The 14,369-nt window shown below is 37.6% G+C and overlaps 1 protein-coding gene across 2 annotated transcripts in view; it reads left to right on the forward strand.

Annotated features, from left to right (window-relative positions):
- Positions 1–7,349: 7,349 nt before the first annotated feature.
- Positions 7,350–14,369, forward strand: part of WDR19 (WD repeat domain 19) — a 73,786-nt gene continuing 66,766 nt past the window's right edge. For both annotated transcript variants that reach the window (XM_028506675.2, XM_036019844.1), the window contains exons 1-4: positions 7,350–7,454; positions 9,766–9,857; positions 10,166–10,231; positions 12,235–12,360. In XM_028506675.2, the coding sequence (XP_028362476.1) occupies positions 7,449–7,454; positions 9,766–9,857; positions 10,166–10,231; positions 12,235–12,360 (290 nt within the window). In that variant the 5' untranslated portion in view covers positions 7,350–7,448. The remainder of the gene's footprint in view (positions 7,455–9,765; positions 9,858–10,165; positions 10,232–12,234; positions 12,361–14,369) is intronic.

The following is a 14,369-nucleotide window of genomic DNA, read 5'->3' on the forward strand; positions in this document are numbered from 1 at the left end:
CAGCAATGTTACAACAGATTCTCAAATGTCACGAAACTCTACCCAATATCTGGATGGTAGGGATATCTTACAATAATTTCTCTGTTACGTACATCTTTCATACTAAGAAATAGTCGTTGCTTACTGGACTCAGCATGGCGATCACATTGTGAGGTATATAAAAGTCGTATCACTACATTGTACACTTGCAACTAACATCGTGTTTTGTTTTACATTTTTAAAAAGAAATAGTCATTGCAAAGATTGTACGAGATGACACGCCCCTTTCGAGGTCCCTTTGGAGCTCCGCTACTCAGTAATGTAGGTTGAACATTACCTGGCCATCTCTGAGCTTCATACCCATCAGACAGGACAGTTTGGTGTATTTATCCCAGCCAGACCCCAGAGTACCACGAGAGTTACCAGCCCATCGCTTGCACCACCTAGTCCAGTGGGTCTGTATTACAATATCAGATGAGGATTGCTTGAACTTTAAAAATGCCTAAATGCCTGGACTCTACCCCAGGTATGATATCTCAGGATGTCCATCCAGCCAGAAGCCAGGTGACCCTAACATACAGTCACAGCTGAGAACTATTACCGAGACAAACCTCACACAACAGTGGCTTACACGGCCCTCAAACTGTCACTCATTTTCCAACTTCCTGAAATCAAAGGCCCTCTTGTTTTGCTACAGTCTGATTGTGCCCCAAAAGTTCATTTGTTAAATCCTATCCCCCTGAAAAGCTATGGTATTAGTAGTTGGGGCCTTTGGAAAGTGCTTAAGTCGTCAGGACAGAACCCTCGTGAATGGCATCAGTGTCCTCTGAAAGAAGCTGGAGAGCAGGGGTGTCCGAGGGCCCCTTTTTTGCATCTCTGGACCACACTGGAAGAAGAAGAGTTGTCTTGGGCCACATATTAGATACACAAACAATTATGATGAAAACTGATGAGCAAAAAATGGTCTGTGCATAATTTTTGTGATACCTACCACTACAGATAAGCAAAAAACTCCTCATATAATAATCCTAATTAGACAGTGGCCCTTTCAATAATCTTTTAAAACCGTCGAGCAGGTCCCAAGTTTGTGATCACTAATATAGAAAATGTACATAACTAAGTAAAAAAACTAAGCAATGTTTTAAGTACATTTACTTAATGTACTTAGTGATTTTGTGTTGGGCCACATTCATAGCCATCCTGGGCCGCATGTGGCCCGAGGGCCAAGGTCGGACACCCCTGTTCTAGAGAGATCCCTAGTGCCATCTGCCATGTGAGAATATATGGACAAGTCTGCAGCCGGAAGAGGGCTTTCACCGGACCCTGCTGGCACCCTGATCTCACACTTCCAGCCCCCAGAACTGTGAGCAATGAATTTCTGCTATTTATCAGCCACCCAGTCTGTGGTATCTTGTTCTAGTGACTGGACAGACTAAGACAGTGTCACACCAAGAGCAAACTTTTCAAGCAACCTCCGGCACTTTCCAGAGAGCCATTTATCCACATGCAAATCATTCTCATCTGCTCAAGTTTCCTGAGGACCTCTATGAAATAATACTTTGCTAGCTTTACTTAGCGTGTGCAAGATATTTAACTTACTTTAAAACAACATACCATTCAGAGGTTTTCACTGGTTTAGATGAGCTTTTCCCAAATTATACAAAATTAGTGAGGCTGCACAGTCTTTTTATAGAAGAAATGGAATATTTTTAACAAAAGTTATTTAAAAAGACTTTTGTGATAGTCTAAAATGAAAGGTAGTTTTTTAAAGTATGGGCAAGATGATAAGTAATAAATGAGATAGATTGTAACTGTTAGCAGAATTCAGAGGAAAAAGTGTAATAAGTAAACTAAGAAAAATGAGAGTTCCTTCAATGGTCAGCACACCCCAAATGATACAGTAAGATTTCCAGACTACACGTTAAACTGACTATGGGCAGAAACACATTTTCAGAAATTAGTTCAGTTTAGTCTAGCAAACATGTTTAGTACCTACAAGGTACAAGTTGAAAAATGCAACAATTTTATTAACCGACTGCCCAACACAACTTTTCTCCTACAGATTTTGGTTGCCTATTTTATTAATCACTGTTTCATGTGGTGATTTTATAATACTTTCTGTAGACAGAATAGAAAGGTAGAAAGGGAATTCACTTTACTCTAGCATGGTTAATGATAATTTTTTTATTATTGATAGTTTAGAAAAAGCCCCTTTCCGGCTTCACAACTCATTATTGGTAATGTCATGTAAACTTTCAGATTTAGGGAAAATGCATCAAGTTGCTCTCATACATAAGTTCTGTCTCCTCTATTTTCCCATACTTCTGTGCTTTCTCTGCTTTTAGGACATATATTTCTGTCATGACACCAACCCCTAGCCCTTCACCTTTATATCATGACCTAAGCCAGGACAGCTTGCAATAACTTAGTGGGGCGGGGCTGAAAACTGACCACTGACTTTGGCAATGAGCATTTTCTATGAAATAGAAGCAGTTGTGTCTTGGTGAATGTTTAACAATGGACTCCCTGTGGGGGAAAAAAATCTCTGACTTGTAGAATTTGCCAATCCCAATGGTGAGACAATACCAAGCTACCTACATGGCATCGCTAAAAGCTGAATTGGGAAGATATGCACACAAGCAGCTCTGATGAGCCAGGGTTGGTGGGCCCCAGCACACCATTGGGAAGAGGGAGTGTGAGCTAGAATGCACGACCTTGAGTAAAACAAAACAAAACAAAAACAGAGAAGTGAATGGAGTATTTTCTTCCCAGACAAAAACAAGGAATCTAAGAGAGGTCTGGTGAGACTGTAATTTATAGATTCACATCCTCCCAAAATAATTCTATCTTATTTCTTTTTAAAGCACCTGAAAATGCAGGTTTGTGATTGCCAGAAGCCAGCAATCACAAATCTGCATTCTATCTGTATGGATTTACCTATTCTAGACTATTTCATATAAATAGAATCATATGATTGTGACTCCGTGGCAAGTTTCTTTCACTTAGCTTATTTTCACAATTCATCCATGTTGTGGCATATAATGTACCAGCCCTTCATTCCTTCCCATGGCTGAATCACATTCCGTCGTATTTGTATATTACAATTGGTTTGTCTATTCATGGACGTTTCGGTTGTTTCCACCTTTTGGCTACTGTGAATAGTGATGTTATAAACATACATGTATAAGAATTTGAGAACTTGTTTCAGTTCTTTGGGGTGTATACGTAGGAGTGGAATTGCTGGGTCATTTGGTAATTCTATGTTTAGCATTTTGAGGAATTACCAAACTGGTTTCCAAAGTAACAGTCGTTTCACATTCCTGTGCATGGGTTTTCTTTTTAAAAGAAGCAGCTATTTGCTTTGAGCAACAAAACAGCCTTGCCACTTCCTGGGATTGGGCGTACTCTAAAATAAATAGATGGTTTTCAGTTCTGGATGTGTACCACAGAGTTTAAAAGAAAAGGAAGAAAGGGAGGGAGAGAGGGAGGAAAGGGGCCAGGCTCCATCTCTGGCAGTTATTTCAATAAATCTGGGTTGAGCCACCCCAGGTGACCCCAAGTAACTCTAATAGCAGCCAGGATGGAAAACTACTATTCTCTGTGAACTCAAGGAAAGTAATGCAAAAATTTTCCCCTTGAGAATATAAATCATTAAATTGTAATGAATCCAGAACTAATTTTAATTTCTTAATTTCTTGTCTATTTGATCCATAGCCATGTATCTGCACCTAGAATTATGCTTGGCACAGAAGTGGACAAAAATAATTGGCTTAATGTTGAATATCCAATTTTATTTTAAGCTTAAAATTAATGATGTTTAAGAGTAATTAATAACCTTTAAATGAGATTAATATATTTAGCTACTGATATGAGTTAGAAAACCAAAGGGAAACTCTCCAATTTAGGATCACCTAATCAGATGTTATTTTTGAATATACTATCTTTCCCCAGTTATTCATTCTTGTGTTTATTAGACTTTCTATATAATGTTGGTAGGGAACTATTTCCTCAAATGGCCATCATTTTAAAGTCTGAAAGTCTGATAAATTGGAGGTAAAAATATAAGATGATCAAATACTGGCATTTACTGGAAATGTAGTGTGCAATAAGAAGCTCCCTTTATTTTTAAAGCCTGCATTCTACCTAAATTTCTTAGTTTATTATCTGTTTTTAGTATTAAAGGTCATTATTTTTCATCCCCAGCCTATACTGTCCCTCTTCCTCTTCACCTCAGAAACTCTCCTTTCTCTCCCTTTGGAAATACATTTTCCTGATATTACAGCAAGTTATGTTCTGGGTTGGTTTGTTTTTTCAGTATTATTTTGACAAGCTTCATGCAGTCCTTACCAGTTTTTATAGCAGATCCTGACGAAAAATGCCTTTTCCAAATGCCATATTTTTCCAAATAAATTGTAGGTTTCTGAAACTTACCATAGCAGCAGATATTTATACCTAAATAAGCAATTAATTTTAAGATCTATAGCTTTAAAAAATAGCTCGGTACACTCTAGAATCACCCCTTTCTCAGGTTGTATGACTTGGTTAGCTCTTCAGTGAATCTCTCCCAAACAAGTGGACACCAGATGCTTTCTCAGATGAACAAGCTTAATCATGTCCCTGGATTTCCCTTCTTTCCCAAATATTACATAATAAAACATTTTGCATTCACATGAGGACACAGGCATTTCTAAAAATGCAAATATTTCCAGAAAAATACCACAAATAAAAATATTTCCATTAATTTTCAAGCCCCACTAGGGATAAGTGAAGCTGATAATTATCACTACAATGGCAATGATAGTAAAATATATCAAGTTAACATATTGTACAGCTTACACCATGTTATATGTCAAATATATTTCAAATAAAAAAAAGAAAAGTGAAACTGACAAAGTACAGTACATTATCTAAATTACTAAGTGGTTACTACTGGGTTCAAATGACCTTGTCTGTATCTTCCATTCTATTTCCTTACTTCCAAAATCCTTTCTTCTCTCTTATCCACCAACTGAAATCCTCCCTATTCTGTCAGCCTAATGAGAAAAACAAGAATATTTTAAAAACTAGGCATTAATTAGGATCCTTGATTTATATAAAATAATACCAAATACTTCTCAAAGCTTAAAAATAAATTGAAAAGTGACTTTCAGAAGGCATGTCTAGGACATTTGTTACTTTGTAAACATAATCAACATAAACAATATAGACTGCTTTTTGTATAACACATATGGCAAAATGCAAAGGGGATTTATGAAACAATTATCTAGAGATCAGTAGCCTCCAAGTGCAACTCACAGATGGGCAAGGTCAGCATTGCCTGGGAACGTGTTCAAAATGCAAATTCTCCAGATCCACCCCAGAACTACTAAATCAAAGATTCTGGAGATGGGGCTGGCACTCTGCTTCACCAAGCCTTCCAGGCATTCTAACACACGCTAACCATGTTAGATACATACTAAAGTTAGAGAACCAATGGTCTAAATGACTCAGCCCAAGACCAGCAGAAAGGAGTTGAAGAGGAAAGAGAGGACTGACTGGACATGGGAAAACTAAAAACCATTTTGTTAGGATTGTTGCTTTCCTATTGCTCAGGACTGAGCACCCTAATAAATGTGTTATATTTATTATTTGACCTAAAGAAATGTGTTGAACATATACCATAGTTATAAATAACATAGTGAAACTGGCATACGTAAGGGTAAAATTGGAAAAAATTTTAAAAATATATATTGACAATGGGATTTTCTTTTATTTCTTTTAACATAATTTCCCTCAAATCAAATTAGGTAGAATACTCCCACTTTAGATGTGGGCACACAGATCAGCAGAGGGAATTGGCCCAATGTCAAAGAACTAGTAAATGCCATGAAATGGGTTTAAACTAGGAGTTTACGACAAAGTGCCATTCACTATTACACTATGCAGTCTTTAAGAGAGTACTATTTTACAACAGAAAAGCATTTTAATATGTAAACACCTATTATGAGGCAATGCACAAAAATAAAGTCATTTGAAAAATCCAAACGTGGTGCTTAATACTCATATTTAAATGTAAACTGTGCAACAGACATTACTTGTCAGCTTTGTTTAATTACTGGGTTAGTGAGAAAAATTATGTTCCCGAGCCTGAAGAATTTCTCAGCCAATTTTTTGAAAACACATTAAAGTTGACCGTATTATGTGATTTTCATCAAACTGGAAGTAAAAGTGAATGTTAAAAGATAACAGCACAATTTTATAATACATTAAAAAAGACAATAATGGGTACAACATATCAATAGGGCCTAGCATTTCTAACAGGATGTCCACTGTAGCTAGAAAAAGGAAATAGAGACCATCCCGACTGGAGAGGAAAATACTAGCTCTATTTGCAGATGTAGGAAAATTAAATACAGAAATTCCAAGAAATCTACAAAAACTATTATTACAAATCAATGAGTTGAGCAAAGTTTCCAGGACACAATATACAAAAATCAATCCCCTTTCTCTACACTAGAGATAAACCAAAAGCAAAAGTTACAAAAAAATTCCATGTATAAAAGCATCAAAAAATAAAACAGAATACATAAAAATAAATAAGAAAAAGATTTGTATACTGAAAATTACGAACTTTTAAAAGTAAATGTAAAGATATATCACATTCAGGGATCAAGAAACTTTCCTTCCCCCAAGCTTAGGAGGAAGGCATTCAGTCTTTCACCATTAAGTATGATGCTACCTATGCGGTTTGGGGGTGTTTGTTTGTTCGTTCGTTTGTTTTGTAGTTGATCTTCCTCACTTTGAAGAGGTTACTTTCCATTCCTAGTTTTGTTATCACAAATGTGTGAATTAAGAGTATGTGCTTTTCTTCTGAGTCTATTAATGTGAGCATGTATTTTTTTAATCCCTTATTCTATGCCACTGAAACTGGTGCTTAAGAGGTCATTCTTCCTGCCCACCTTAGCTGGCCCATTTGGTTGGCCTATTAAGGCCTGGGGATAAACTACCTCTCACATCTCATCCTTTCTAGCCCAGAATCCGGCAGGGAAAAAGAGAGATAAAACCTGGGCTCATCCAAGCCCTTTTTGCAAGCACTGTGTAAGAATATCTTCCCCATGAGCCAGTTTTCGCCTCCTCCTATCCAGCATTCAGCGCCTTTCTCGGTGCCTGCGAGCCACCAGAAGCTTCATAATACTCTGAGCCTGAAATTTACGCCGGGGTCCCAGGCCACTCTCCAGTTCCCTTCCGATCAGTGCCCAACCAAGAGGCAAGGGCTGGCGAAGTGCAGAAACTCTGACGGCTCCCTTGGCGTCACGTGACCCCAGTCCTCGCCTCCGGTTCTCCTACTCGGAGCACCGCCCTTCAGCTGGTGCTACCTGATTGGTCACTGCTCGCGCGGTCTCCTGGGTGACGGGAACGCGGTAGCCTTCTTCGGTGAGACTAGGTGCGCCTGCGCACTTGCTGGATTGCGCGGCCGCTCTATCTTGGAGATGAAGGTAAGTAAGTTACAAATCCCGGGAAGACCGGACCCCTGGCCTTTCCCTTACCCCGCCAAACGTCGCTTTGAGGATGGGGGTGTGTGATTCCCCCTTCCCCGACTTCCGAGTGCGGGGACTGGGGAAGAGGGTGACCAGGGAGGCAGAGCATAGGGGCGCAGTTGAAAGAGCGAGGGAAAAGGAAAGAAAATAGGAAAGAAAGCCGAGTTGAAGTAGTGCGGTGAGAGGAAACCCCGTCAAGGCCGGAAATGAGCAGACTGGGTCCGAACTTCGCTCCGGGGGTGGATGCGAAGGTCGTGTGACTGGGTTTGCAGGGTCGCAATAAAATTGACTCGTTCGGGTGTCCTGAGCTGCCTCATTTCTTACAGCGAAACCCCTTGCAAATCGGGCAACTGATCAGCGCCTTAAGCAGAGTGAAAAGCCTCCGAAGGAATAATGTCTAGTTGTATTGCCAGTGTTTGGTCCTATTTGCAGATCACCTGGTGGCCAGTGTACAGCACTCACGCAGAAATCTGCACACACAAGTTTAGACGCTCATGAGCGTCATCCCCTGCGCGCACGGTTTCCAGGCGTGGGCTTCTGGTGCACCCTACTCCTGGGTCACTGGCTACAGCTCCTTCACCATCCCGCTTTCCCACAGCAATACCCCCATGCCCTGATCCGGCAAAGAAATGGAGGCTAAATTTAAAGATTATTTTATTCGTCCTAATGCTTCCTCTTGGCTATTAGTGTGGAAATTAGAATTGACAGACCGGTAATCACAACTCGCGTATCTAAAGCTCTTCACGATTTATGAAGTATCTAAAAGTGAGGAGATATTAGTATTCCTGTTTTAAAGTTGAGAAATCTGTGCTCGAGGCAATTTAAGCGACTTCCTTTAAGCCTTACAGGTAATGTAAGAAGCAAACTTTACCGGTAAATCTTGGTTTTCGGGTTGTGAAGTTAGCACTATTTCCACTGCACTATGTGTAGAGCATCTATATAGCTCCTTTGAAGAAAATAATATGTATGATCCCATGGAAGTCTACCACGAAGCTAATGAAATTTAACTTTAAGCATCCCTCATTTGCATGAAGGATTCCAGGGCAATGCAGTCACAAAATTGCACAAGTAAGGGCTTTTATACTCTTTTTCTTCAAGGGTGTCTTCATGCACCACAAAATTGGATATGCCTGTGATTGTAGCACAGTTCTATTTTCAATAGTGGCAGATTTCATCCTTTTAACATATGAAATACCTATTGATTAGTGGTTGATTTTGAGCATTGGAAGAATTGCCACTGAGACATTTAAGGCACCTGTGGTAGTATGTAAACTTCATATGTTCATATGTCTAGATATGGGCATCATTGTTTAATCTGTAATTAACCTAATATTAAAATTGAAGTTTTTTTTCATTTATGTTCTGTGTTCCCTGGTGTTCTAGATCAGCACTGTTTGATATAAATATGTGAGCCACATTAAAATATTTTTTAAAAACATAAAATTAATTTTAAAAATATATCCAGTAAATCCAAAATATTATCATTTTACCCTGTGATCAATATGGAAGTTATTAATAAGATGATTTGCATTCTATTTTTCATAGTCTTTGAAATCCAGTATTTTATATTTATAACACATTTAAATTTGGTCTACCCACATTTCAAGCGCTCAATAAAATTTTAAGTTTACATGTGGTTTGTGGCTTCCATAATGACAGTTCTGGATTGTCTAAGTGAAAAGGATGATATTTTGACTGATACTTGGTCCAATAGCCAAATTAAACACACTTAATGATGAAGTAAATATAACTGATGGATAAAGAAAGGAAATAATTTCAAAGTATGTCCACTTGTATTTCTATCATAGTTAAGATTTCTTAAATAGCAGTTTTGTTCAATTTAATCCCCCCAAATTTATTCCACTGATAATTAGATAATTCAAGTTTAAGTATTTTAATCTTAAACATCTATAAAACATGAAACATACATTCTTATAAAATTAATATTCAAAAACTCTCAAAAGCAGAAATGTTTTGTAATAAATTCTCCTTGATATATTGAGGTCCATACTTTACAAGGTTGTGATTTCTTTGTTTCGTCAATTGGTTGTTTTGTTTGTCATATTGTTGACTTCCTTTGGATAAGCTGTAACATCAGCCTTCACCATCCTGAGTCCTGCTGTTTTCATGGTCATATTTTGACATCTTTTAAGGTTTTAAGTTTTACACAATGGCCTTATTTTTTTTTACTTCTGAATTCTTCTGCTGTGTTCATTATAGTTGAGTTTGACTGACAAGATCTCTAGATTGTTGTTTTTTTTTTTTTTAGTGTGTCTTCTCGCTGCTAGAAAAGACTTGGCTTGGCACACCAATTCAGTTTACCTGGCAAAAATCATCAGGAAACTACCTTGCAGTAACAGGGTAAGAAACTAGTGAATGTTTTTTGTAAATCATCCTGACTCCAAATTGTGGTATGCCCACATAATCGCACCGTCTATTCAGTAGAAGTTGTTGTGAGGTGGTTGAATGGTGGGAAAAGTAACTATCTTCATCTCCATTAACAGCAAGGAAACTTGTCCCTGGAAATAACTTTTTAATAGATACAAATTGTGAAGCTATGATGAGAGGACATTGAAAGCATTTGTATAGCCGCTAAATTTCTTATATACATAGAGACATAAAGAAAAAGAAACAGTCAAATCCTATTTTTGTGTTCTCATCGCCTTTAGAGCTGATCATATTGTGAAAATCTTTGATCGCCATGGTCAAAAAAGAAGCGAAATTAACTTATCTGGGTAAGTACAGAGGTAGAGCAAAAACTTTTTCAAGCTTTGTTACCTAAAAGATAAAAAAAAGTATTGTCTTAAAACCATAATAAAATTGAATTTTATAACATATATAAGCTGTATCTCCTCTTTTGCTTTTTCCATTTACAAAAGGTTTTCTTTTTTTTATGCCACAAATAGTTAATGAAATATGTAGATAAATAGCATACAAGTTAGAGTTTAGAAAAACCTTTACATTTACTGGGGAGCTTAAAGGCAGGAGTATAAAAGAGTTCACATTAAAGTATTCTTATTTAAGGATAAATATGCCTTAGATGTGTATAGGTAGACAAAATAAGCCTGTATCACTATAATTTCTCCTGTCTAATAAATTTATGAAAAACAGTTACTTTCACATATCTCTTAAAGGATGACTTTGGCCCTGGCTGGCGTAGCTCAGTGGATTGAGCGTGGGCTGGGAACCAAAGTGTCCCGGGTCGATTCCCAGCCAGGGCACATTCCTGGGTTGCAGGCCATGGCCCCCAGCAACTGCACATTGATGTTTCTCTCTCTCTCTCTCTCTCTCCCTCTCTCCCCCTTCCTCCCTTCCCTCTCTAAAAATAAATAAATTTAAAAAAATAAATAAAGGATGACTTTATCTGTCTTCAGGAAATCATTCTAGATTACGCTGAATATAACTTAAGTGTTTTTTAAGACTCATTGTAATCATTACCTACATTAGTTACTTTTACTGATAGTCTCAGTGGTTATTAAGATATGTAAATCTCACCCGAATGGTCTTATGCTGCCATGGTTTTAAAATTTATATCTTTCTGTAGTGGGTTGCCACCCCCTTTGCAAATCTCTAACAGCCTTTCCGATTCCTGCTCTGCCTCCACCAACCTGATGCCACCATTGCTCTTAATTGTTGCCTCTGGTTTCTATCCTCTGGGAGATAGACATCAAGGTAGTTACAATTATGTCTTAAATAAAGTAAGAAGGCACTTAGAAGAAACTTTTGAGTAAATCGTGTGATCTTTATTACATAAGCTCTGTGACATCTATTTTGGTTACACAATGGCCTTATTTTTTTTACTTCTGAATTCTTCTGCTGTGTTCATTATAGTTGAGTTTGACTGACAAGATCTCCAGATAAATAAAATGACATTATATATTGTTTTAAACGGATGACTTTTAAGAACAATCTGAAAGTTTCCCTCTGCTCTATTTCCCAAGTCTCTGAGGCTATTATAGGAAATTTAAATCTCAAAACATTTAAGTTTGAAGAATAACTGAAGTAATCCCCAGCTGTCTTGAATGTAAATCTGTCTAAGAACAAAGAGTGCAAAATGAAAAATGCATCAGAGAAGAAAGGTTCATCCTCAAGGAATTTTTTGAATTATAATAAACACTTTGGAGTAATTTTGAATAGTAAAAAACATGTTAAACAGAGCATTTCCTATTTAGAACTATTTTGTCATCTCAATTGAATCACTCTTCTCATTCCATTAAAATATGAAAATAACATTTCTTACTTATCATTTCAGAAGTCAGTCTTTCCATTGCTTGCAATACTACATCTACCCAGCCTTGAACTCTTATACACAGTTTATCTAAATATGACTTCATTACATATCAGTTTCTTTTTCTGTCTGTAAGTCTGAAGTAGCCTTTCAAAACTTGATCAAATGACCTCTTCATTCTAGATGGGAGTCCTTTGTACAGGTGCTTGATGAGTGTGTTTTACCAAAAGGCCGGGTCTTTTAGGGAATCCAAGGAAATCTGCTAGCTTATTAGGTATAATTATACTTAATACAGCACATGAAAATGATATTTAAAATAGGATTAACATTTTTCCATTCTCTCAACAACAAGAATTTTAAGTTAGTATTATCCAAGCAGTGAATAGTGAGTGACCTGTTCAAAATCCCTTGAATGGTTTTGATGTAGACAAAAATGGCAAATAGGTGAGTATTTCAATTTCTTTACTTTAAAAAAAATGTACAGTGATGTTTTCCTTTCCTTTTAAAAAGTAACTGTGTTGCTATGGATTGGGATAAAGATGGAGATATCCTAGCAATGATCGCGGAGAAGTCTAGTGGCGTTTATCTGTGGGACGCCAACACAAACAAAACCAGCCAGTTAGACAGTGGCATAAGGTAAGGACAACGTTTGTATTTTCTAAATAGTCACTTGGAAATATGATTATTTGTGGGTTTGATGCCAACAATACTTAGTACTTTCATTATAAAGACACATTGATGAGTTATTTTCTTATAAAAGAAAAAGTTCATCTTGTTATACTTATGTAGTCCTATTGATTTTGCCCATTAATTAGAATATAATTGTTATAATGTTAAAAATATATATATAGCTTCTTAAAAAGTTGTTTTTCATAAAATTGACTGAAAAGTTCAACGATGAGACAAACCACATTTAGGAAAATCTGGAGATGGGATTGGCTGCAGGCATGACTGGATCTTAAAGGCATCATGTTCTGATGATGCAGTTAAGACTCTTTATCTCTTGGCATTTCCTTTCTCCGTGCTTTGTTCATTCTAAGTCAGACACTCTCCAGGGCTACTGGCAGCTATCGGCTTGTTCATTCTTCACAGCAAGTGATGCCAGAGAAAAGAGCCTGCTGCCATTGTATCACCAGGGTCCACTCAGGTCCTCACAGGGTCTTTGAGTGGAGGAGGCAGGGGTATGGAGTTGCTAATTCCACCAGGTGAGGAGGGGGGTGAGGTTTGGCGATTCTCAAGGAAACAATCAGGCAGAAAGAATCAGTTACAGATCTCTGCTAAAATAGAAACCATTTCCATTTCCCCTTGGAAAAGAAAAACTTGTCAGTATTTATGCCTTAAATTTTGCAGTTTTGACCCTGGACAAATTTCTTAACCTCTCTCTAAGCTTCAGTTTATTCATCTCTATTAAGTGGATGTAAAAGCAGTATTTGCCTCCTGGCATCATGTGGCCCACAGGCGGGCAGGAGGAGATCCCACGCATACCGTGGGGTGTCCAACCTGCGGCCCGCAGGGCACGTGCAGCCCAGGATGGCTATGAGTGCAGCCCAACACAAAATCATAATTTTACTTGAAACGCTATGAGATTTTTTTGTGATTACGTGTCACAATGTGTTTAATGTGTGGCCCAAGACAACTCTTCTTCCGGTGTGGGCCAGAGACACCAAAAGGTTGGACACCTCTGGATGTTCCCGGATTATTTTCCAAGGAGTAACAACCCAGAGGAAGCAAGGTGGCCATGCACTGTTTCCAGATGGAACCTTGACACTGTTTCCCTTGACCCACTGAAGTGGAACACAAGGCATGCGCCCACAGGCGATATTGTCTGCCCAGAGCAAGGCCTAAGAACCTTCATTTCCTGCCTGTCCTTTTACACTTTGGGTGTCCATCCCTGTTCAGAAAGAGTTTACGTGCTCTTTAGGCTTCCACTTGAGAATGTTTACAAATATCAAGTACTCGTTCTTTAACCAATTTCAGCATTGGTGAGGACACATCCTCACCCAGGAAAAAATGTGTAATTGATCTCAGGTATTTTTCTGACTGGTATATAGCCCTCTGTCTCCTGCCGTCTATCTTACTGCAGGTCCATTTCCTCACATCACTTTAGGGTTGTTGTGATGTTTGGTTTCATGTCGTAGCCGGGCACTAAAATTAAGAACTGAGTGAATGGTAGATGTTATTGTGATTACCGTCATGGTAAAATTAAAGGTGTTTTACTATCAATATTAATATTTAAGATCTAAAGGACTTTTGTATACACAGAGGTGTTGTACTCACTATTTGTTTCTTATTTAATGATCAATCTGTTATACTAAGATAGTTAATACACACAATTTTGAATATCAGTTTTTCTTAAATATATTTTGCAAACTTAATTAAATTTCCCTTACGTAACTTATATGCTATTTACAAATTCAATCAGAATTGATTCTTTTGAGCACTTCAAACAACGTAAATAACACATAAAACATCCTCAAATATAATTATTACAAAACTTACAATGCCACTTAACTATCTTAAAATTATTATGTTAATACAATGGATTGAATTTATTTCTTAATTTTTACTAGATGAATTTTTATACCTTCTTAGGATTATAGTGGTACTTACCCTGATTCAACGTAGGCTTGCAGATATTATGAACC

The sequence above is a fragment of the Phyllostomus discolor genome, chromosome 1 (assembly GCF_004126475.2).
Source record: "Phyllostomus discolor isolate MPI-MPIP mPhyDis1 chromosome 1, mPhyDis1.pri.v3, whole genome shotgun sequence".
Taxonomy (NCBI): domain Eukaryota; kingdom Metazoa; phylum Chordata; class Mammalia; order Chiroptera; family Phyllostomidae; genus Phyllostomus; species Phyllostomus discolor.